General features: G+C 39.2%; 1 protein-coding gene across 2 annotated transcripts in view; it reads left to right on the top strand.

Annotated features, from left to right (window-relative positions):
- The first annotated feature begins 1,463 nt into the window (after positions 1-1,463).
- The window catches only part of LOC148088852 (potassium voltage-gated channel subfamily KQT member 5-like), a 65,770-nt gene continuing 43,767 nt past the window's right edge, over positions 1,464-23,466 (top strand). For both annotated transcript variants that reach the window (XM_087800627.1, XM_087800619.1), the window contains exon 1: positions 1,464-1,878. In XM_087800627.1, the coding sequence (XP_087656753.1) occupies positions 1,553-1,878 (326 nt within the window). In that variant the 5' untranslated portion in view covers positions 1,464-1,552. The remainder of the gene's footprint in view (positions 1,879-23,466) is intronic.

The following is a 23,466-nucleotide window of genomic DNA, read 5'->3' as shown; positions in this document are numbered from 1 at the left end:
TTTCCTTGAAACCTCTTTTTTTTCAGTCTGCGAGGATGTATTCCATTTTCCGGACATAATCCTTGACTTGCCGAGGGCAATGAAAAACGATTTCAACAGGGAATTGAGCACCATGAACTGTCAATCACACCTAACACTCTTGGTCCCCAGAGCGATTCTCTCTCCTTCACCCACCTACTGTTGGGAGGGCTATTATTTCTTAGCAACATAAAAATAACTACCTTTAATATGGTGTTTTTTTTTTTAAATTGCATTTATTATTTTCATTTTCAGAATAATCTGTTCCTTTCTAGAGTTATAGGCAAAACTGTTTGTTCATTTTAATGTAGCTGAGCTCAGTTTTCTTCGTCTTCATCTTCGTCCAAAAAGACACCTAAAAACCTCCAAAAACCACCATACTGCTCGTTTGTAACGTCCTTCTTGAACCATCGACATGAGGAATGGTTCAGAAATATGTATATTTTTTAGTGATTTGGGCTGCTAGCTTAGCAGCGTCTGCTAAGAACAAGCTTAAAATATAGACTTGTTGGATTTTTCCCAGGAAAATTCCTCTTGTCGAGGCTTCAACAGAAGATGGCCATTGCAGACGTGCAGTACGAAGGCATTTTGATCGAATCGCTTCATTAAAATGTACTCTAAAAAGGAACTAATTACTCTGAAAATAATCCCAACTCTTAGTCGGAAGTTTCATTAGTGAAGTGTGAATTTTGGGTGAACAAACAAACTACAAAAAACATCTTGTCATTTATTTGAGGCTACGAAGGAACAGATTTCTAAAGAAAAAGGCCAAAAATACACAAAAACCACATCATATTAAAGAGAACAATATAAATCCAATTTGGATCAAAGACATACATAAAAAACAACAACTAAAAGACCCATTGACCTCCTGCAACTTGAGTTTGTATTTCATGGAATTGCATTTGACCTCACAATGAACAACCGACTCATCAATATGTGTCGTCACTATGACGTACAATCCCCCCACGCCCCCCCAACAGATTCTCACTAATCCGGTACATTTTACAGGTCCCCTGCGTCATTAAACATCCCTTTGAATTAGAAACACTTTTGAACTTCCACCATAATACTTTCTGCAGATGTTCATCCAGCCGCCTCGGCGCTGACTTTTCCACTCGAGTGAGTGGAAAATGAATTTGTGTTACCTGATCTCAGAAAAAAAAAGAAAAGAAAAAAGTGCAGCGTGTTCAAGTCAGTGGATTCAACTAGTGATGCCACCGGAGGAGTTGGCCCCCGCATGTTGATGCGCATCTCTCGTGGATCAATAGATCAGAAAAGGTATTGATAAGTTTTAGTGTTAGTACGTCCAGGGATGGTTGTGTAGCTGGTTTGTATCTGCGCTGAAGTTTCTGCGCACACTTGGGTCTTTACGCGCAGCAGCTTCTGCGAAGAGGCTGATGCAGGAAAGAGGGCGGTCAAAGTGTGACGGCAAACACACCGCTGTTCCCCCAGCAGCTCCCGCCGAGCTCTGCAGCCTCACACGTGTGACTCCAGCCTCCTTCGTGCACTTGATGCCCGCGTCGGTGATGCCATGCCTCGGAACCACAGCGGAGATGAAGGCGGCGCCGGGCTCTGGATGAGAACGTCGCCGGGGCATCGCGCCGAGGGCTCCAAGGATGTGGAGTCTGGAAGAAAGATGACCAACAACGCGGGAGACTGCTTGCTCTCGGGCCCGGGCGCGGGTGGTTCCGAGAGCCGGCGGGGGAAGCAGGGGGCCCGGCTGAGCCTGCTGGGGAAGCCGCTGATCTACAGCGCGCAGAGCGGCCGCAGGAATGTCCGCTACAGGCGCCTCCAGAACTACCTGTACAACGTCTTGGAGAGACCCCGAGCATGGGCGTTCATCTACCACGCTTTCGTGTGAGTTCCCCATTTTTTATTACAGCAAAGTTCTACACCTGTTGATGCTGTTGCTGCGTCTAATGAAGTCCGCTGCTGCACCTGAACACACCACTCCTCCTACAAAGTGTTCTTCACCTCACGGTCCACATAAACATCACCGGCTATGTCTGCAAACATAAAAAAGATGTATATCACAACTTAACTCTTTAAATTCCCAAAGGTAGCCATGCTAGCTAGCAAGGGACAAGGCGTCCATTTGCTAAAATTGGAATGTGGATTTATTGTGATTTCGACATTAATAAGTCTCAACTCAGTAATACTGTTTTTTTCTTTTCTGTTTACCATTGTATTAGCAGTCCAACTGACCTTTGTCCATTCCTCTACCGTACCCACTGGTATGCCTTCAAGCTTTTCTTGATTTTTAATTAACAAAAAAGTTATGCACACATAACTTATTAGAACTTAAATTCAAATGACTTTTTTCGTTTATTTTTGTTGAGTCTCAAAAAACATTTGTTGAGTCTCAAAAAAGAGTGACAAACACTTTATTCACCTTAAACATGTTTTTTTTCTAGCTATGATTCAAAGACAAGTCTAGCCATTCCTTCGCCTGTTGATGTTTTGAATTCCAGCAACACATGTGAATAGACACTACTTTTCACTTCTAGGTTTGAGATTTCCTGGTTCCAGTTGAATTCTGTTGATCAGTAAATTTGAGCCCTCGTGGTATCAACACGGCTCTAGCGTTCTGTCGCTCTGTGACAGTTGTTTCACTATCAAGACGGAAGGAAGTTGAATCACTTGCTGACGTCCTTTTTTCCCCCCTAATGTGTGTGAGAGTTGTGTGTTACGTCATTGCCTAGACGCTTCTTTACAGAAGTGTTCCTTTTTCAGCAACATTTCTCGTTTTTGCTAAAATACACAGTAGCTCAACAGTTGATAGTTAGCTGTACAATCAATCTTCATTCGTTTCAATAGTCAGTTTAATAGTACTAGAAAAGCTTTATTCATCCCCAGAGGGGAAACACACTTAAATAAAGCTTTTCTAGTACTATTAAACTGACTATTGAAACGAATGAAGATTGATTGTACAGCTAACTATCAACTAGTATTTTTCGCTTGAATGTAAACAATTATTTACACGTACATATGTATTCACTATATTTCTTCTCTATGGTGAATACAGCTATGATTAGTTCAATGAATCAGTCAAGTCTTTGGAGCCATTCGTTCGTCATGTGCAACACTGAAGGCTGTTAACCCCAAGTAGTAACCTATTTATCTGGGTTTCCCCAGACAAAAGAAAATTCAGGAAAGAGTGGAAATAATTAATTGAGTTCCAATAATTTAAGTAAAGTTACCAATATATTTGACTTTGTTTTTATTTAAAATTATGTTTATCTGTACCATTACCTCTTCAAGATAGAAGCTATAAATACTTCAATATTACAGCCAGTGCTTAAAATAAGAAAAACTGTGCTGGTCAGGCTTCATGAAGCCGTGTCCTTCTTATCCGAGCTCAGTAGATAGGGGGAAAAATGATGGGATGCTTCATAAAAATAGATTACACAGCCATCGATTGGTCTATAAAGCGAGGAAAATGCATCAAAAAGGTTCATCAACCCATAAATATATATGAATGTGCTGATGGTAAGAAATGTACTCCAAAAAGAATCTACTTCTATATAACCTGTATCATTTAAAATATCAAGTTTTCTTGAGAAAAAAAAGATTTGTGATCTAGAGACAAACATAAGTGACTGTTTAGAAAGTCTAAGTCTAAATGTTCAGAGGTTTTATCCATTTGTATGTATTTGTAATTTTTTTTTACCCCATACAAAAACCATATCATTACATTTTACCAACCTTATGACTCAGTGACTATTTATTTTTCTTCTAACATTGAAAGACCGAGTTTTTGATGACTATCCTATATCATCCTTTTCTGTTTGCCAGTCACACACCCTTGGATCTAGTTATACATAGACAATAGAGAACAAATGTATGGGTCCAGGAGTCCCAGGGATCCACAGACTCCCCTTACATGAGCGCTAATGATTGTGAAGAACGGTCCACTGACTCACCAGGAAATTGCTGAATGACTTTCTTTCATCGCTCTTTCACAAGCTTGTTTTGCAGGAGTCCAGGGGACTGAGCTCAGTTCCTCAGCTGTCTCTTTCTTGCCTCTGAATCAAGCCATTATAATCTTCATTGGCCCTGAAGGTAACTCCATTCTCCTGATTGCACAGGAGTGGCATTCATCTGTTGGCATGCGACTTATTTGCAACATTTGACGATGTTTTGTTTTTCGTGTTTCACCTGCTGATATGTTATTGTTGAAGAAGTTCCTGGAATGTTTGGTCAAGCGTCTGTTTAGTCTTCTTTGGTCTATCTTACAACACAAGGATTTAAAGATTCAAGGACTATTTTTGTAATTTGAATTAACAAAAGCACAACAAAGAGTAAAAAACATGTAGTAGGATTGTAATAGTCTTGAAAATAGGCTTTGTAAAGAGTGTTGGAATTGGATATTCGCTGGCATTGAGCTTAACTAGAAAGTATGACACCTTGCCTATGATTTATCTCTAATGTTCCTTTGATCTCATCTTTACTTCAGAGCTCATCATATTCATATTTGATAAAACCTCTTCATATTTATGCTATTATTTTTGTTTATCTCAAGAAGCTGCTGCACTTTCTGTGAGCCGCCATCTTGCAAAACAAACTTTTGGATTCTCCATTTCGATTGGATTAGATAGATTAGATCAACTTTATTACTCCCTCTGGAGATCTCTTTTGGGAAATTAGATTTACAGGACACAGCAGACGATAGAAGGTACAGGAAGTATCATAAAAGCAAAGCGCAAATAAAAAGTGCATTGATCGAATGGACTGTAAAGTACAATAGTTAAGTTGCAATATTTAAAGAACAATTAGAATCAGTATTGATCATTAATCAATTATTGAATTTTATATCTTGGGAACTGTACTGTATAATGTATTTATAATTTGTACGCCTATCAGTATTACAACTCTGGGAAAAATTAATCATGACAAGCAAGTAAAGCTTCAAACACAGAGTGAATTGTTCTATGGAATACATTGGAATATAGGGCTGCATGATATATCAAAGAAATATCTATATCGCGATATTGGCACGTGCGATATGCATATCAAAAACATGTGTGATAATTTATAATTTTTTATTGTATTAATCAAGCATTTATTAAATGTGAACTTTGACCAATCAGTGTCACGTTCTGTAAAGTTGTCAATTTGTACTTCTATGTCTCGTTGTTGTTTACGTCTCGGAAGTAAGACTAACTTATTATCTACTCAAACACTAGTGATCCAGTCACTCATCTCTTTCACCCTCCTTTGATAAAGAAACATATTGTAAGGACTTTTCATCTCGTCTCAGTTGTTTTTTTTTATAAGATCCTGAACTTCCAAACAAGTGTAAACCTGTCCGTCTTCACTGTATGCTAATGAGCAAAGTTGTTAGCGTCAGGTCATTTATAAACTGTTATGTGTGCATGTACTGTACAAGGTGGTGGATTTATTATTGATATGGTGATATCGCGACGCGCCGGCGGCTCCTCTCTGATGTCGCTCAGTTTCACAGAAAACCGATGCGAGTCCCGAATAACTGAGCGTTATAAGTCTTTTTTTTTCTCTGATTATGTCGGCACAGAAGCGTGGAAAAAAAGAAAGACAAACCGCATAATTTTCCTTCTCTAAACCCTCGGACCTCCCCTAAAGTATTCGCACCTGCTGCAACATTTTTTGGTGAAAGAAAAAAATATTGCATTAATATTCAAGACACCAATACCGAATATCGCACATATTTCCAATATCGTGCAGCCTTATTGAAATATATCTGTCATTTTAGCTCAGTGAGTTTCTACCGTTTTCATGGCAGAGGAACAATCTATAATCTGGTGCTTGGAAGTCTTCACTTTACATTATGTGTGGAGTGGATTATGACAAGGTGGCTTTAGATCTGCAGGATCTCTGCTTGGGTGCCACTGAGCACTGATTCTGCCTGTTATGGCGTTGTATAAATCAGTCAAAAGAGGAAGCTGCAAATGGAGATTTTTGGTGATTCCTTTAACCCTCCTGTTTGTTAAAAACAAAATCAATTTTAGTGGGGGTCCCACCAACCAATTTTACTGTCATAAGCCTAATTCATTACCCTTTTTTGTTAAATCAGTAGTATACAAGTATATATATATAAGTCTGAAAAAAGAGGCAAGGGACACATTGGAAATGTCTCCAGTCCATCTTGAGCTGATTGAGAAGTCTTCATATAAGACGCAAACATATGTATTTCCTTTAATAAAATACATACAATAAAGAGGATTTCTTAGGGGCAGTTGTATTACCTCAACTTTTCATATATATGACTCAGATGTCTTCAAACATATTTGATTGCGATTTCACAAACAATAAATAAAAATAATGTGAAGTTGTTAATGGAACGCAATGTATGGAAAAGCAAAATAATTGAGTAAACACAAATGAAAAAAGCAAATTTGTGATGTCAAAGCGCATTGTGACCCTGGTCTAGAAAGGCACTATATAAATAGAGATTATTATTATTATTATTATTATTATTATTATTATTATTATATATAAACTTTAAAATAGTATTACTTTTGTTATTATTCGTGCTTTGTAGGTTCCATGCAATACATTTTAGAAACATCTATGTGTTTTAAACAGGTTGGTTTGTTCTTAAAAATAACCCATTCAAGCATCTTGATCCTTGACACATTTAAAAAATAGATTTTAACATCTTTCTGTGTTTTAAAACGTTTTTTGAAGATATATTTTAGCATCTGCACAATATTACATATCACACTTTAAATATCTTTACAACATTTAAATATAATTTGCCTAAAATGCTTTGATGTATAGAATCATGTTTTCCTCAAAGTTTTTGTTCTGATCATTGATTTTTTAACTCCCTGTTGCAATCTTTTATTGCAGTATGGAAGATTTGAATAACCAATTCAGAGTGTTCTTTAGATATAGTGTTATTTGCTTTACTGGCAAGTGTTGAGTGAGGCAGTAAAATCTCCAGGAAACACATAACAAAAACACACAACGACTACACATATATTATTTCTCCTGCATACACATGCCAAGACTGTCCAGAATCCATCTACCTAACTTCTGTTTGACATGCCTGCATAGCACATCCTCAATTACTTTAATACTACTCCATCTGCACACACATATACACACACAGACACGCAGAATAGAAGGATGATCTCTCCTCCTTAAACACATGTGACCAGCAGCTGAGAGTGACTCACTGATGACCACCTCTGTTATGTACATGTGCAGTACAATAAAACACAGCTTGATTCCGACCTCTGTGCAGCAGCACTATGGGGTCGTAGCTCATCGGTGGCGACTAAAATTTGCTCCCGCCCTCACCAGGGGAGACGTTTTGGAGACGTCGCCACAACGTCTCCTCGCTCTTCTTGGTCTCAAGAAGGTCACGTCTCCCCGTCAAAGACACAGTAAGTCTCTGCGACTTCGTCACAAATGACGTCCCCGAGACCTGATATGGACTTGAAAACGTCTCCAACTACATAGAACACATTTGAATTGCCTGCGCGACTGGACCGTCAAGGAGACCTCGAGAAAATAAAGTCGTCGCCAGGTCACAAACCAGTCCAAGGGCCGGTGAGAGAGGCCCTTAAGCCTGCCACTGTGCCGGGATCCCCCCTGCCCCCTCTCTCACCTCACTCTCAGACACACTCATAAATGTAGAAACACACACAGTGCTGCCATTCATCACACCTCTGGATTAGCCACTTTTGATCCTTGCAAATATGTTCAGAGGCAGGAAAGAAACGTGGAGGGAAGGATACAGTATTGCTTCATAATTCAGAGCCGACTAGTTTGCGGTGGGAGACATGAACCTGCAGAGGTTCAAGACAGGCTTCATATTATAACACATGAGATGGCTATGAACCATTTTTTCAAACATTACAAACAAAAATGTGGTTGATAAAACAGATAATCCACAATCGTTAGTTGCATTTTTTAAGGGTAAGAAAATGCATAATAGTGGGTTTGACACCAAAATCTAATCATACCTTTTATTCATTTCCAGCGACCTTCTTGCTCTTATTAGCTGCTATGTCACTCAGCCCCCGAAAAATGTGATTCGGCATTCATGAGAGAATGTTTAACATTCTATGAAAATGATTGGGTTCTCAGTTCTTTGTCTTGGCTACAAGATGTTTCTTTCTTGGTGATGAATTGGAGGACAATGTCATATGAATCCTTGTTGTACAAAACCTGTTGAATTTAGTGTTTATTATGAAAGAAAGATTGGAGACAAATTCAATTACTATTGTGAAAATCACCGCAAACCTCAATTTCCAATCATAAAAATTTTCAACCTTTCAGTTCGTCCTCTTCACTTGCTCTCGAAGTCTCTTACGCTCTTGAAATTCTCTACCATCGTCTGCTTGTGTCGTTAATCGAAAAGCCAGCTGTCAGCAAGCAAACAATGTAGGAAAGCTGAGTGGCATTCCCATACTGACAGCATAACTCAACATCTTGACAGGATTTTTCTTGAAACAACAAGATCAGTGAGGATTATATCATCATAAAAATGAATGTCCATGTTGTCAGGCGGATTGGGGATGCATCAGCAGTTACGCAGACACTGCAGTAACCCGGAAGGTTGCTGTACTTAAAGATGTAGGGTTGTTCGCTATGTCCTGGGTTGAGGAGCGCGGTCATCCCCAAGAGCCTGTATTACTGAAGCTTCTCTCCGTTGAGAGGATTTAGTTGAGGTGGCTTGAGCATCTGTTAGGATGCCTCCTGGACAAGATGAGGTGTCCAGGGCATGACTTTCACATCCCTTTCACTCTGACACACTTGTCACAGTTTCTCCTGCCAGTCCACCTGCCCCATCCTACCAACATTCTCCTCTTCGCATCTCTCTATCATCATCCGTTAATCAGGCCGACTCATTATGTATCAAAATGGAAAATGCACGTCAAAATTGTTAAAGCCATTCATCCATCCATATCTGCAACAAGGTCTGGCTGCAAAAATTGGAGCAAAAAGGCATAAACCTACCCCAGTTCGCTAAGGGCGGATTTAAAGGCCAACCAAGCATATATTCCCTGTAATGGTATCTTGAGATTGAATTCTTCCATCTTGCACTGAAAACCCCGCCACAGTAGGGAACCAAAGTCAATATTTTAACACTGATATTGGATCGGTATCGTCAATTCTGAAACCCTAGGTCAAAGTTGGATCATTGCAGCCCTCGTCATGCATGGGTGCACATTGGATTTTAGATCAAGCAGTGAAAAAAATGTATTGCCTTTTGGCTCAACTTTTTTCTCCACCACAGAAAACACAGATCTTCTTTGCTTAAAGGGGGGAATTTTATCCTGTTGCTCTAAGGTCTGAATTCATACTTTTATATGTATTTTCTAGTCATTAAAAAGAGATAACATTTTATTTATTATCTTTTTGTATACAGTTTTTATTTGGTATGATTTATAATATTCAAATCAAACCCTAAGTTCATTATTGTCGTTTATAATTCTATATAATAATAACAATACAATTTTAGTTATAATAATTCTTATTCTTTTAGAACATGTACAATATGATTTTTTCTGTAACCTGTGTCCAAATTCCCTCTATATATCCAGCAGTTTTATCTTACATTAGTAATTAGCAACACAATTTTCACAGCTTTCTCATTTTAATTTATTTACTGTGACTCCAGAAACAGAAGGAATTATATATATTGGGTTTCTTGTATTTTCTAACCTCTGACACAAATGTACGTCTTAGCAGCGCCGTCAGCACAAGCCGTCACCTTCGGAGTATGTGACTCAATGGAAAAGAAAGCTTCTTATAAACAGCAAGAGCCAAACGCTGTAAACAAGGCTGAACTGTTTGCTTCAGGACAAGCGTCGGGAAAGGAGCTTGACGATTTGATCCTCGCGCTAACATAAAACAGAGGGATGATGTTCTTGTCTGAAGACTGTGATGCATGGACAAGGTGCAACAACCTACGTCAACATGGATTTGAGCTCTGCTATCAGACGCTAGAAACATATGTTTGACGGCTGTGGTTTGTTTAACAGCTCAAGCTCCTGGATGGTTGCAATAGATTGCCGTTGATCTTTCTTTTTAAACATCATGAAGGTCCTTACTGTAGCTTCACCGTGAGGTGAAAGATGCCCATTGAAAAGGTCGACCAACGGCGCAGTTTTCGAAAAAAACTGGGGCCAGGCTGCCTGCAGGTCTTACTGTCTGATGAGAGGATTTTATAATCTGATTTCTCAACATCATCTGCCGCTTAGTTTACTCCTTCATCCCCTTCATAGATTCTAAAACGGCCTCTGAGATTTAAATGACACTTGGCAGCCTCTTGTTCCTCTCTCATACAAGAAATGGTTTCTTCCTGAAGGGAATGACTTTAGAATGACTGCCAGCTTTGAGTGTTCCTTACTATCTCCACCGTCTGAAGTCTATTTTCCCTTTCCATCGCTACCCTGCTCTTTGCAAAACTATAAACTCAAAATTGGGGATTTTCACCTGGCCAATTCATTGTCTTGTATTAAATATCATTAACCCAATTGTTGTGGTAGAATTGGCCCTAAAACCTTAATTTGATGAAAAAGAATTAAAAGCTAAAAATATTATAGCACAAGTGTCTCATTTAGTTTGCACAGTGGTGCAGTGTAAGCACGATCGTCTCTCAACAGCAACGTTGCAGCTTCACTTCCAGGTTGGGGAGGAGGAAACTTGTGACCCTATTGTGTGGAGTTTGTATGTTCCCCGGGTGTTGCGTGGGTTCACTCCAGGTACTCCGGTTTCCTCCCACAGTCTAAAAACATACAGAGGTTGATTGGGGAATTTGTCGGTAGGTATGAGTGTGTGAATGGTTGTGTGTCTTTGTGTGCTCTGCGACATAGACTGGCGTCCTGTTTAGGGTGTCCCCTGCCTCTCGCCCAATGAAACTGGGATAGTCTCCCAGGGGATTGGCCTTGACATTTTTTGGTGAACCTCAATTAGACAAGTGCAAGACATAAAAAAATGGTTTCTAGCCATATCCGTTAATCAAGTATTTCAACACTAGTTCAGTTTTCTACAGTTTTTTGCAGGAAGCTATTGTTCTCCATCTCCACCTATCTCACTTATTCTCCACATGCACACATCACCTTTATGTCTGTTTCTGCGGTAGTTGTCTTCATCTTCTACTTTTACATCCTGGTAGCTCCATTTCTAATATTCATTTGGTCTAACATGTCTTCTGACCACATGTCCAAACCATCTGAGTCTGGCTTCCTTTGTCTCTAAACCTTTCTATGTGCTGTCCAAGGAGCAACACCTGTTTTTAAAATGAAGCAGTTTATCAAGTGTCCACTTGAGGCTAGCTGCAGAAAGGCAGACATACAGTATACGCTGTGTTGTGGAGATTCACCGGCACAAAAAGACTGCATTGGTAGATTAAAGGTGCATCAGATTTAATTTGCTGGTGGATTCAAGATGCATCAGCTCTAGCCTTTTTTGCATCAGCAAATACAATGGTATCATGGATTCCTGAGGCACCCTAAACGCACCATTGTCCTCAAGCACTGACGCAGAAGACACGAGACAACAAACTTGAACAAAGATAAATGAACGAGCAATAACACTTTTGATGATCCTGAAAAGACTCAGGGGACAATTTTGTGAAATTATTAAGTTTTTCCTAGTGTGCAGGTCACCCTGACATGACTCACGGCATATTCAAACAATGCTGTGGATCTATTAAATATGCAAGTCCCCCTTTGGATTAAATCAGGAACTGACACTGAGATCATGTCATGAAGTAGGTGTTTTGGAGAAATTTGTATTGTGTAATATTTGTTAAGTTTTTTTGTTTATATTGTTCAAAGCTTTAAAAGGTTTGGAAATGTTTACATTACGTGTGATTTCTAATATTCTTATTTATCTAATATAATTCCATCGTTACTGCTGTGAATACATTTGAGTGCTCTGCCTGAACATACAGAATTATGTAATTTTGTTAATATTATTATTTTGCTTTATTGAATGTAGCGAGATGTGTATGGAACAGCTTTAGTGGTGGAGATATATGTATACATCCCTAGTATACACACAACAAAAACTCTTATGACTTAAAAAATAAATAAATTACAGCCCGATTAAATAAAAGCTTAAGCCTTAAACAATTATTTCACCATAGGCACACGATGAACTGGGTTAATTTTGAGCAAACAACGATACAAAAATAACCAGCATGAAAATAGTAAAGATGTTCATCTTTGATAATAATCACCAAAACACAAATTAGTTTCAATGTTTCCCTATTATCACGAGAGATTGTGCTTCATTCACAGAAAACATTTGGATTGCTGGGTTTCTGGGCGGGATCTTATGAAAGTCTGCATCTCATAAATAAGATAGCAGATGCTTGCCTTCAGGTGTTATGGGCAGAAGGAGGCACTTTGCATGGCTAATGTGAAGAAATGTTTTCTGTTATGTATGTAATAATGTAGTAAGATATTGGAGAGGACATTCTTGAAGTAAAAGCCTGGAATCGTCCAATAATCCCTTTAGTGTGTTATAGAAAAAGTTAAAGAGGATGACTTTCTGTGTTGCCATAGAAACCGAGATGGATTGTCAAGCAAGCTGAAGACTGAAAAAAGACTCAATGTTTTATGTTTTTGTGTCTGTGGGCCTGCTTTGTTAGTCTTTGTGGTCATTGACCATGTTACCTGCAACATGAAATTCAGACTAAATATCTATGGCTTACTATTGGATTAACTTGGGATATATTTGATCCAGCCATCTGATCCATCTTTTGCTTTATTGAAAAAGAAGGCAAAAACAAAAGAGAATGGAATCAGATTTGTTGTCAAAAACAAACAATATTTAAATGCCTGAAGACGGCTCAAAAATAGCAGTGTGCCTGGTAGTATTGTGACGTCGGTAACGCACTAATGTGTGGGGTGAGGAGCCACTTCCCAACAAGGACAAAGGCTTCACCAACATCTATGCTCAAAGTCGGCTGGGGTATGCTGGAGATGGGTCCCAGAGGGTTTAGGGGTGATTTGTAGCACATCAGGGAGTTTGCTCGACCAGGCCTTGCTGTGGGCGCTCTGCTTGTCCTGAGCCTGGTGAGGCTGTTGCGTAGAAGTTGACCTGCCAGAAGCCCTTTGACCTCAATGTCTTACACCGCAGGGGGGGTCACACTGCAGCTGGGCTGCCAGGCTGTCCTTTACCCCCCCCCCCCCCCCCAACCCCCCTACAATGTGCCTCAGATAATGAAGGAAGTGGAAGACAGACGTGAATAGAGGCTAATTAGTACGGAAAGAGAGAGAAAACAGAATGATTGTTGTGATGAGTCCTTCCTGTCTGTTTCCCTGTTTTCTTCTTTGAAGCTGACTAAGAACTTCAACCTACAATTCTTAAATGTGTATTATGTTGTTCATTTACAAGCACTTATTTTAAGTTAAATCCTACATCAATGTTTCCCTGTTGATTCAACTTCATAATAGTGAAAGAGCAGTTTTAACTGATTTGGGAAAGAGATCAAGATCCACCTGTACTTGCAGGCTCGTTTTAAAACGTAGTCTAATTTATTAAACGTGTCTTCACATAAAATAACAGTTAGAAATTATAACTGTTTAATTATTTTTTTTATTCCAATTGTTCCACTGGGCTTCATCAATAATCAATTTTATTAATTTTTTAACAAATACAAATCAATATTAATGGCAAAATCAGTGTTTTAAAAGAAGGATCGCAAATGAAATCCTCAAAAGTTCACAATACCTTCTCCACATTAAGAGTGACAACATAAGTAGTTTTCACAAATCAGAGTGAATATTTTCATCTGTATAATTGGATGTTTGGTTGAACTGATGGGTCAGTCTATTGCCTTTTTGGTTAGGGCTCAGAAAAGTGGTGACTGTATCTGATATGCCCCATAACAAATCTCTATATTTTTGGGCAAGTCTGACCATGTTAGTAAGTAAGTTATTATTATTTGTAAAGTGCCTTTCTCAGACCAGGGTCACAAAGCGCTTTAACAATCCAAACAATACACAGTTAAAATACATACTTTAAAAGACAACATAGAGACAAACACAGCAGCCCCAAGAACATTTCAAAAAAGCACAAATAAGAATGTCTTAAGACAGTCAGCAGCTCCATCAAAAACAGAGAGAGGAATATTGTTCCAAAGCTTAAGAGCAACAGCCTGGAAGGATTTCTCTCCTCTGGTCCCTGAACCATGTTCAGGAACCATCAGTATATTCTGATCCACAGACCTCAGAGCCCGAGCTGGGGTGTAAGGCTGGATCAGATCACTGATGTAAGGAGGAGTCTCACCATGAATAGCTCTGAAAGTAAAAACCAGAATTTTAAAATTGATCCTGAAATAAACTGGCAGCCAGTGAAGAGTTTTAAGGATCAGGGAAATGTGAGTTCTCCTACAAAAGCATGGATTAAAAGATCGTGTTGTGACAACATTTTCACAACATTTCAAGTTTAGAGATTTTTCTCAGTTGATGGAAACAGTTTCTTGTCAGTTTTCTGCAGTGTTGAACTAGAGACATGTCTTTGTCAAATACAACACCCAGGTTTCTCAGGCTCAGTTTGACAGACTGACCTAAGTCAACCAAGTACTGACTCAACCCTGGAACCTTCAGACGCAATAACCAGAGTTTCAGTTTTTTTCCACATTTAGCTGCAAAATGTTTTCACTCAGCCATTGTTTGATCTCTAACAAGCAAAATGTTGAACAATGATTTAACAGGTGTCCCTGTCAATCAACGGCACAGGGATAATTTGGACTTCAGTATACTTCAACTTCTGTTAATAAAAGTCTTCCTGAATGTTGTAGCAGACAAGCTGCCAATGAGTCTCATTAGGGACTAGAGGATGCTGTCTCCATAAGTGGAGGCAGAGTATGCCTTTCTGATGCTAATATGCTCTACTTTAGAGTGAAACATTAGAACTTGAGATTGATCATGGAGGTTTCACAGAGCATGAGTGTCCCACAGTTGCTTAAGCTTTTACTTTAATGTTTTACTTATGGAGGATATTGGTTTATCTCTTATCGACCGATGGCCTATGTAAGGCGGAGGATGTGATTTTTGGTCGCCCTTTTCATGGTAAGCCCCTCAAAGTCTTTACACATTCCTTTTGTATTGATGTCCCTTCATTGTAAAGGGCATCATCACATTTGGTACGTTACATTGCTCATTTACACTGGTTTTCTCTGAGCGTTCTTCTGATTTCAAAGGTTTCCCAGCCTTGGTGGGCCAAATGGGTCTTCACAACATTCCCATATCCAAAAGTTACACATTTGAAGGGCCTGCAGGATCTAGTGTGAAATGCTTAGGTACAAACAACTTAACAATTGCTGTGCTTTGTTTGCACTTTCTTGTGGTGGACTTGTCAGAACACATTAGTGACACGCTTGCTGCAGAGGTCACCACAGGCAAAGTGCCTTGTCATCTGGAGTAGAGTTGAACTAGAGACTGGGTGTTGGGCAGCAGGAGCGAAGAGACCTCAGACATGGTGCTTCATGAACCTCCTTGAACACGATCTCTCCTCTGTTCCCGATCATGATACTGTTTAAATTTTCTTCAAGCCGACTAACAATTCTGTCAGGGAAAATTGTACTATTAGGAGAAGCTCTACTGTAAAGATTTAACGAAGCCAATACTAGCCTAACTAACAAATTCTTAATAAATTAAATGATGAATCTTAAAAGAAGTCGGGTAAGAGGCAGATATGTTATTTATTTTCATTGTATTACATAGTGTTCCAAGTCTTCTCACTTCTCAGGGACCAATAAATGTAGCAGGTCTAACAGCCCTTTCTCCTCATCCACACAACCTTGACTGAACCTGGGGGGAACTATTGATATTATTGGTGAAGGTCAGGGCTGTAGTGATAAACAAATCTCATGATATGATACAATACCATTTATTTAGCTCACAATACAATTTCCATACGATATATTTCAATCAATTTGCATAATTTTCGTGAAGACTTTAGGAGACACTACATTTTAGTAACATTGTTTCACTCACCTTTGGTTGAATAAATAGAAATGAAAGCCTATTAATGACCAAACATTAGCATTGAAATCAGCCTGAGCCGCCTGTGTCCTCTCATTCTCAGCCATTGCTCGTAGGATTGTTAGCTGCAGAGTATCTAATGAGTCTTGTAATAAAGCTGCCAGATGTCAATTGCAACACAAAAGTGAACAAGGGCTGTGAACTAAAATAGCCCCAAAAGATCTATGATTAAAAAACAAACAAACATAATTAACATATACAGCATCAGTGTATCTATCTTTATCCTCACATTCTTAGTGATGTTGTTATTTAATATTCAGGAGAAAACAAAATTGTGTGTAAAAGTAAAAACGTCTCACTCGTTTCCAGACAAGCTCAATGCAAGACTCAAACACAAGGGAATCGTGGCAATGCAAGACAAAAGTTGTGTACTGTCAACTCTTTCACACTTGAGTGATTCTAATTGGACTGTTACTTTTCATTTGGTATGGAATCACAGAAACATCTCTCTCTCTCTCTCTCTATATATATATATACAGTATATTTATATATATATATATATATATATATATATATATATGGTCGATGTATGTATGTCAAAGTCTGTGCGGTAAAAGCCAGCTTTGCTGGGAGAAACTTAAGTTCTGGACCAGCTGGCATGTCTTTTTTAATATCTGTATGGCTAGCTGCACAGGAAGAAGCATTTAATCCACAAGAGTATTTTTACATTGAGCAACATTATCACAGCTGTAGCCAACCTCACTTCCAAATCCGGTGGCTCCCTCATGTCCACTAACAAGCAAGTGTTAATGACCGTGTGTGAGAAAGTTTTAATCTGGCTGCTGTTTCACCAGGAATCTGGACAGATCCACAATCCAGTCCTTTGGTTGTCAAATTGTTGTCATCACCTACGGATTCATGTGCGATCACAAAAACAATCGACCATCTCGTGTGTCGATTTAAAGGGAGGGACGTCGAATTTTAGGAATCAAGCTGAGCAGGAACACACAACAGCTGCTGGTTGGAATAACAGAGTTTGAAATGAGTGCAGCTTGTAGCTCATATTACCCACCAAGGCTTTTAAAAGGCAAGCTTGACAGTGGAGAGAAAAGATTATGTCGAGTACAGTAGCCTGATCACATATCATGGATGAAAGCGTTTTCAAATGTTTGTTGACAGAGAAATACATTGCCTCCCCATGCTCTTTGACGAGTTCCTCCGAAAGCCAACAGCCTTTTATTGAAGCCATTTTCCAGCTATTCTAGAAAATTATAAAAAATATATATGTCATGCTCTGTGTTGCTACCTTCATCTAAGTGGCTTTATATGATGACGTCATGTATCTATATTTTTTGTACGCAGTGGCTTTAAAAACAGGCACATAACCGACAGGCTAAGATGGAAAATAGACCTTTATTATTGGAATATTAAGGGTATTTAAGAGGTTGGGGTTATGACATATTTAGATTGCAGACTTGGCATGTTTGCTCACCACAACTTCCATAGTTTCTCTCTGACTCTGAACTGAATAAATCTATTTACCTCTCAGTGGAAAATACAAGTTATTGGTGTAGACTCTCCCACACACGCACGTGCACGCGCACGCGCACACGCACACGCACACGCACACGCACACGCACACGCACACGCACACGCACACGCACACGCACACGCACACACACATAGAGACACATACAGACAAATGTAAAACACACTCTCTGTAACACACACTCAGAGACACACTCTTACCAACTCTGGCTTTTTGAATAATCAATAATGCTAGGAACTACACAAATGTTTCAGTTTTGTAGGTTTAAACTGTAGGCCACTGTGTGTGTAAAAGATAGTTCTGACTTCTTTATCACTTCAATTCAAATTCATAAAGGGGTTACTTACTCAGCATGTTCAGTCCGTAGAGTCACAAAAACCCATTTAAATCAGTGAATATGGTCACAGGCTACCATTAAAGTCCATTCTCAACAACTTATGTGTAATAAATTTGAATCAAAATCCATCAGGCCATTAAGGTTTTAGAATAACATTTCCACCAGGATTTATCCTTCGTATTATTTTATAATTTTAATTCTTAAGTTTTGATTTTGAACAAAGTTGTGAATTCTTTGTTCCACACTAATCTGGTTCATATCACGAAAGACAGTTTGGTACTCCGTGTTAAACCTGACTCGACTGGAAATACAAACCCAAGATAGTTTTCAGGCGGTTTTTCGAGTAGACTTTACAAAGGAAACAAGCGTCTTGATATGTCAACAGTCCAGACTGTAACAATCAATACAACTGACTCACAGGCCAGTGCTTGGTACTTTAATATATAGTACAATATAAATGAAAGGTCAGTGCTCCAAAGCCATAAGCCCTCTCTCTTTGCTTTATTTATTTAATGTCCACTTGATGGTGTAATAGATCAAGTGAAGCGCCGTAAAGCGTTGACCCTATGTTTTAGACGAGCCAAACAAACAAACAATCTTTATGAAGGTTCATCTTTCCAGTGACAAGTCTGTGAATAAATGGCTTTTATTCTGTAAGAATGTACATGTCAACGAAGAACTATGTATAATACAAAAATTAATAATCCTTTAAATATTTAGATTTAGGAACAAAAATAACTTTCTTATACTGCCTTTAGTTTGATTAAAAAGGATGACTACACATGGAATGACATTAACTAAAATATATTAAAATTGTTAAAATGTTTCAACCCATAATCGTACAATGTACGATAAACAAAGTAACACACGTACAAAACACTGCAAGTATGAGGCTCTTTAAAGGGCAACTAATGTGTTAATTGAAGTTTCTCTGAAATCGATCTTGGACCTTTATTGTACTCATCAGTATGTGTCTGAAAGTCTTCACCTCCAAGACACTTGTTCTATAAACAAAGTGTGTGTGTGATAACAGCTGGATGGGGGAGGACTGAAACCATTATTCCGCTCTTATAACCTCTCGTTCGCAGAGTTTTCAGAACTTTATAAAGTTATAAGTTCAAAACATGGTCATGATAAGGGACTTACTGCATCTTGGAGAGGAAGAGCTTCTTTCTACTCTGTAGAACAAATGTGGCTTTGTGGGTCTTCTTCTTTATATGCTAAATTAAGTTATTAAAGATGAATCGTGGCTTCTCCCCACCTTGAAACATCCTTAAATATCCACACTGCAGTGTTTCATCTGTTAGCAGCTGCTGCTGGACAAGTGCTGGTGCGTGACGTCAGCACAAACATGGAGCTGCGTTGTAAATCGACCCAACATATCTGGATCCTTTGAATCGGAAACCGATCCAACTTTGAGAGGCTGAATCAGACCAAGACCTGATTCCAAGATCAGATCGTGCATCTATAGCTACTACGTATTCACTTGTTATCCATGTCAACCACACCCTTATTCTGCAAATTCAGGACAACTGACACATTTAAAAATAAAGTCCAATTTATGGCAAGAAGTAGGAGTTTTATATCCAAACTGTTTAATGCCATTCATTTTTTGTAGCATGATGTGTATGTGACTTCCGGTCCTTCTGCAACCAGCCTCAAGTGGTCACTTGATGAACTGCAGCTTGTTTGCACCCTATTGGCATTGACCTTTTTAAACTTGATGTTGCCTACTACATCTGCTGAAACCTTTAAGTTTTGGCTTATCTTTCGTCTTCTCTTGCAAACAACCTATTTCGCTACCCTTTGCTTTTGCAAGCATGCTGCACCCAAAATCCCTATGGGTGCATCTGTATCCTGTTCCGAGCCACAGCCTCTGTTCGTCTCCAGTGTCGACAGAGTTATGACCTTCGTCAGCGGAACAACTTTCACTCCACTGAGCAGCTGCTGTTTACTCCTCCAAACAAGCAGCTGAACCTCTGTCAGGACATTAATGAATAAAATTGCATCTCATCTCACTACTGTAACTTGATGACGCCCTGATCTCTCAAATATTCCCTGTAGTGGCTTTGAGAGGGCCCACCCACCTCTCTTGCAGGCGTTCTCTGGGATTAGAGCACTTCACAGTTCCAGGCGAGCGTCTAGAATACTTGTCTGTCACGGTTCATTTTGGGCTGTAAAACTACCGCTGTGAGCTCTTAACTGAGCCCTTACAACCGTCTTTCTTCTGCATTTATGTACAACCTCCAGATGGGTTTGTTTGCTTCAGTTAACTAATTTAGTGTCATAAACTTTTACACCATGTTGTTATGCGCCTGTTAGATCACAGAGGAGTGTGTGCAAATTGGTAACAATTATGCTTTTTGGCATTACACGAATTAATCAAAATCTGCGAAGAACGTAAATGCTTGCAAACGCAGTGTGCCTGTATTTCCTGTAACTCTAAGATTGGTATCCTTTTGTGTAAAGCACCGCTGCTGAAGCTTTATGAAGGAAGGTTTCATTAAAATAGCTGCTTGACGCAACAGATTAACGTGCCATCTAGCAGCCTCTGAAAATGTGGACAATACTTCATGGAGATTTAACAGCTAATCTAGTAAGAAGGTATAAGTGTCATTAAGGGGGGAAAATAACAGCCACAGCCCATCATGCTATGAAAGTACTATTGCCCCTGGCCTATTTTAGCCCTACCCTACTCGACTTTTTGTAAACTGGTCCGTGGAAGAGGTTATGACGGTCCTGGACCAGGTCAAGAACAAGACCATGGATAAGGTTTTTTTAAACTGTTATCACAACACTTATTCTGTTCATAACAGAGCAATATTGCCTCGAATGAACATGCAGGGGAAAAAAAGGCTTCGTATTGTTGTTATTCCAAAACACTAAACCACCTCAGAAAATATTAAAAAACATGTTTTAAAGGGTGGATTAGGCAGACTACACCCACCTGCTGTGTGTCACCCGTCTGCTCCTCAGTACATCATAAATTTCAGCTGGTTCCAGCCCACAGCAACTCTACATGCTCATTATGTGGACCAGCGCTAAATCACTGAGGGTGGCATCAGTTGCACTGGAGGGTAATTCTTACTCGCCATATGCTTTGTTTTGATGCAGACACTGAAGAGCGTGTTGAGTTTTGTCTGTGTGCATATGAAGGATGAGCTGTACCTCGGCAACAGCAACAGTATCCCAGTCCTCTAGGTTCTGATCTCATGCACCAGTGTGTAAGGTTGTTGACATTGTTATGCTCCATCAATTGTGCTGGATTGACTCACACTGATGCCCACTGAACAACCACTTTACAAAGACGCTTCTTTCGATATATATTAAAATGAACATTGAGGGCTGTTCGCTTAAAATAAGCTACTATACTATAGTTTACGTTATCTGTTTCTTTTATTCATTTTTCATATGGTTGGGGTCATGGGTTGTTGACAGTCATTTATAGTTAATAACGCTTTTGACCTATATAGCTGAGAAGCCGCAATATTCTTCAAGCATGTTTACAAGCAAATAACTTCCTGAGATCCAGCGTAGAAATGTCCGTTCTATAGAAGTATTTACAAAACAGTGTAGTATATATAGAAATGAATATAATAAAAACCACATCAACATGTGAAGAGCATGTGAGTTGCATCAGCTCTTTCTGTCAGAGCTCTCAGCCTCCAGGTTTTCTCCCACACAGACATTGTCATGTTAAAAATGTGAGCCCACCCCACACACCAGTAGAACCACATTAAAATACAAACAAGAGCTTCATCGCCAGCTGTCTGGGCTGGTGATTCCTATGGGAAAACAACACACATTTATAAATACATCTGTCTGATATCCCGGCTCACAAAATCTCTATTTTGCTTTCACGTTCCTTTCATCACCTGGATAGAATCTGAATGACAGTGTTTGTCTGCTGCTTTGATCAAATTAAGCTTTTGGGGTCACTTGTAAGTCAGCGGGTATAAATACCCATAGTCAACCTCTACCGGTGGGCTGGCATTGCTGCCATAGTTGGCCTGATCCGCGATGATCTTGTCCTTCACTGTTATTAAGTGAAGGGTAGCAGGAGGAAATCAAGCTGTAATGAACTGTGTGGGTGATGAAAATGTAAAGATCTTAACACGCAGCAAACGTCAGGAGAAAAAACAAAAATGAGCAAGCAGGACTGTTTTCTCTGTTGGCTATTAATGATCAGATGATGAAGCTTCATGAAGTGTTAAGCTAGTTTAGTCCACTTTTAAGCACAATATCTCCAAATGAAGCCTTGATAAAACATGTTTGCTATACTGGCCTTCCATTTGGCTTCACCACCACTTTAAAGGCTTTGTCATTCACCTGTGCCCTTGTGCTTTGCATGGCTACTGTGCACCTGAAGGACAATAATATGAGAAATTTAAGTTAAAATTAAAACTGTAACTGGATCAATAAAATAAATCACCATTTTGATTTGACCAAATTAGTTTTTCAAGCAGTAGTAAAACCAGCGCTTGGAATGAAACTGTATTTACCAAATATTTTTATAATTAAAAATTGATCTTTTCTGTGAAAATCTGCCACCCTTTGTTGAACTAGGTTCAACCCTATTGTGTCTTTAATGCATCCATCCTCCACCAGTCAATTAAACGCAATATTCCTTTTTTATAACTTCATGTTGGACACCATTTCGATGTTCCCTGGACTGGTTTTACACATATGCATGATGTGTTACATGAGTCACATATGGTGGGCTTCTCTCAGAGAGCGCTTCTAGCTGAGTCTCCGAAGGGAGAGAAAGTCAGACCTTCATTAGCAGCCAGATTTAACAGGAACATGGGTTGATAGGAGAAAACCGGGAGGGTTGCTCGGGCTCAGTGGACTAAAAATAGCTTTGAGGCGAGATCTCCTCACAGCTGGAAGGTTGCAGGTTCGCTTCCCTATTGGGAGGGAGGCAACTTGAGCCTTTTCTGTGTGGAGTTTGTATGTTCTTCCCATGTTGCATTGGTTTACTCGGGGCACTGCGGTTTCCTCCCACAGTCCAAAACATACAGAGGGTTTTACCGTAGGTATGAGTGTGCGTATGAATGGTTGCTTGTCTTTGTGTGTCCTGCGACAGACTGGTGTCCTGAAACTGGGATAGGCTCTATATGTGTACTGTATATATACTGTATATAAAGAGGGTTATGTTTAAGATTAGATTGGGAAACATTGGAAACATTAGGTTGGGAGATAATTGATGAAAGAAACGTAAATAGAAACTTGAACGGAAAATGTATAATGATGATGAAGTGACAGAAATAATTAATAATTGAATGATAAAACAATCATTTAAGGAATGGAGCATTCAAGTTTTCATGTACACGTCTATATTTGCTCTTAGTTTAGCTAGACCTGTGACATTTGACAGCTTAAATATTCAATGTCGCCAAAATAAAAACAAAACATACTTACTTATTGTATTTGACTGAACATATTTCCCAACAACAGGGCAAATACCTCACTTTAAGCGAACAAATGAATGGATGAGGATTTGTCAGTTATACTGGCTGCTCCATGTGAAAAAAAAAAGGCTCTTTGACAGGCGACCAAACTGATATTGTGTTATACGTCTTTTCATAGGTCTTCAGGAGCTGTCATACCCGAGTGTGAAA

Source organism: Callionymus lyra, chromosome 1, assembly GCF_982586985.1.
Source record: "Callionymus lyra chromosome 1, fCalLyr1.hap1.1, whole genome shotgun sequence".
Taxonomy (NCBI): domain Eukaryota; kingdom Metazoa; phylum Chordata; class Actinopteri; order Syngnathiformes; family Callionymidae; genus Callionymus; species Callionymus lyra.
Note: the sequence above shows the minus strand (reverse complement) of the source record. Positions and strands in the feature narration are given on the sequence as shown.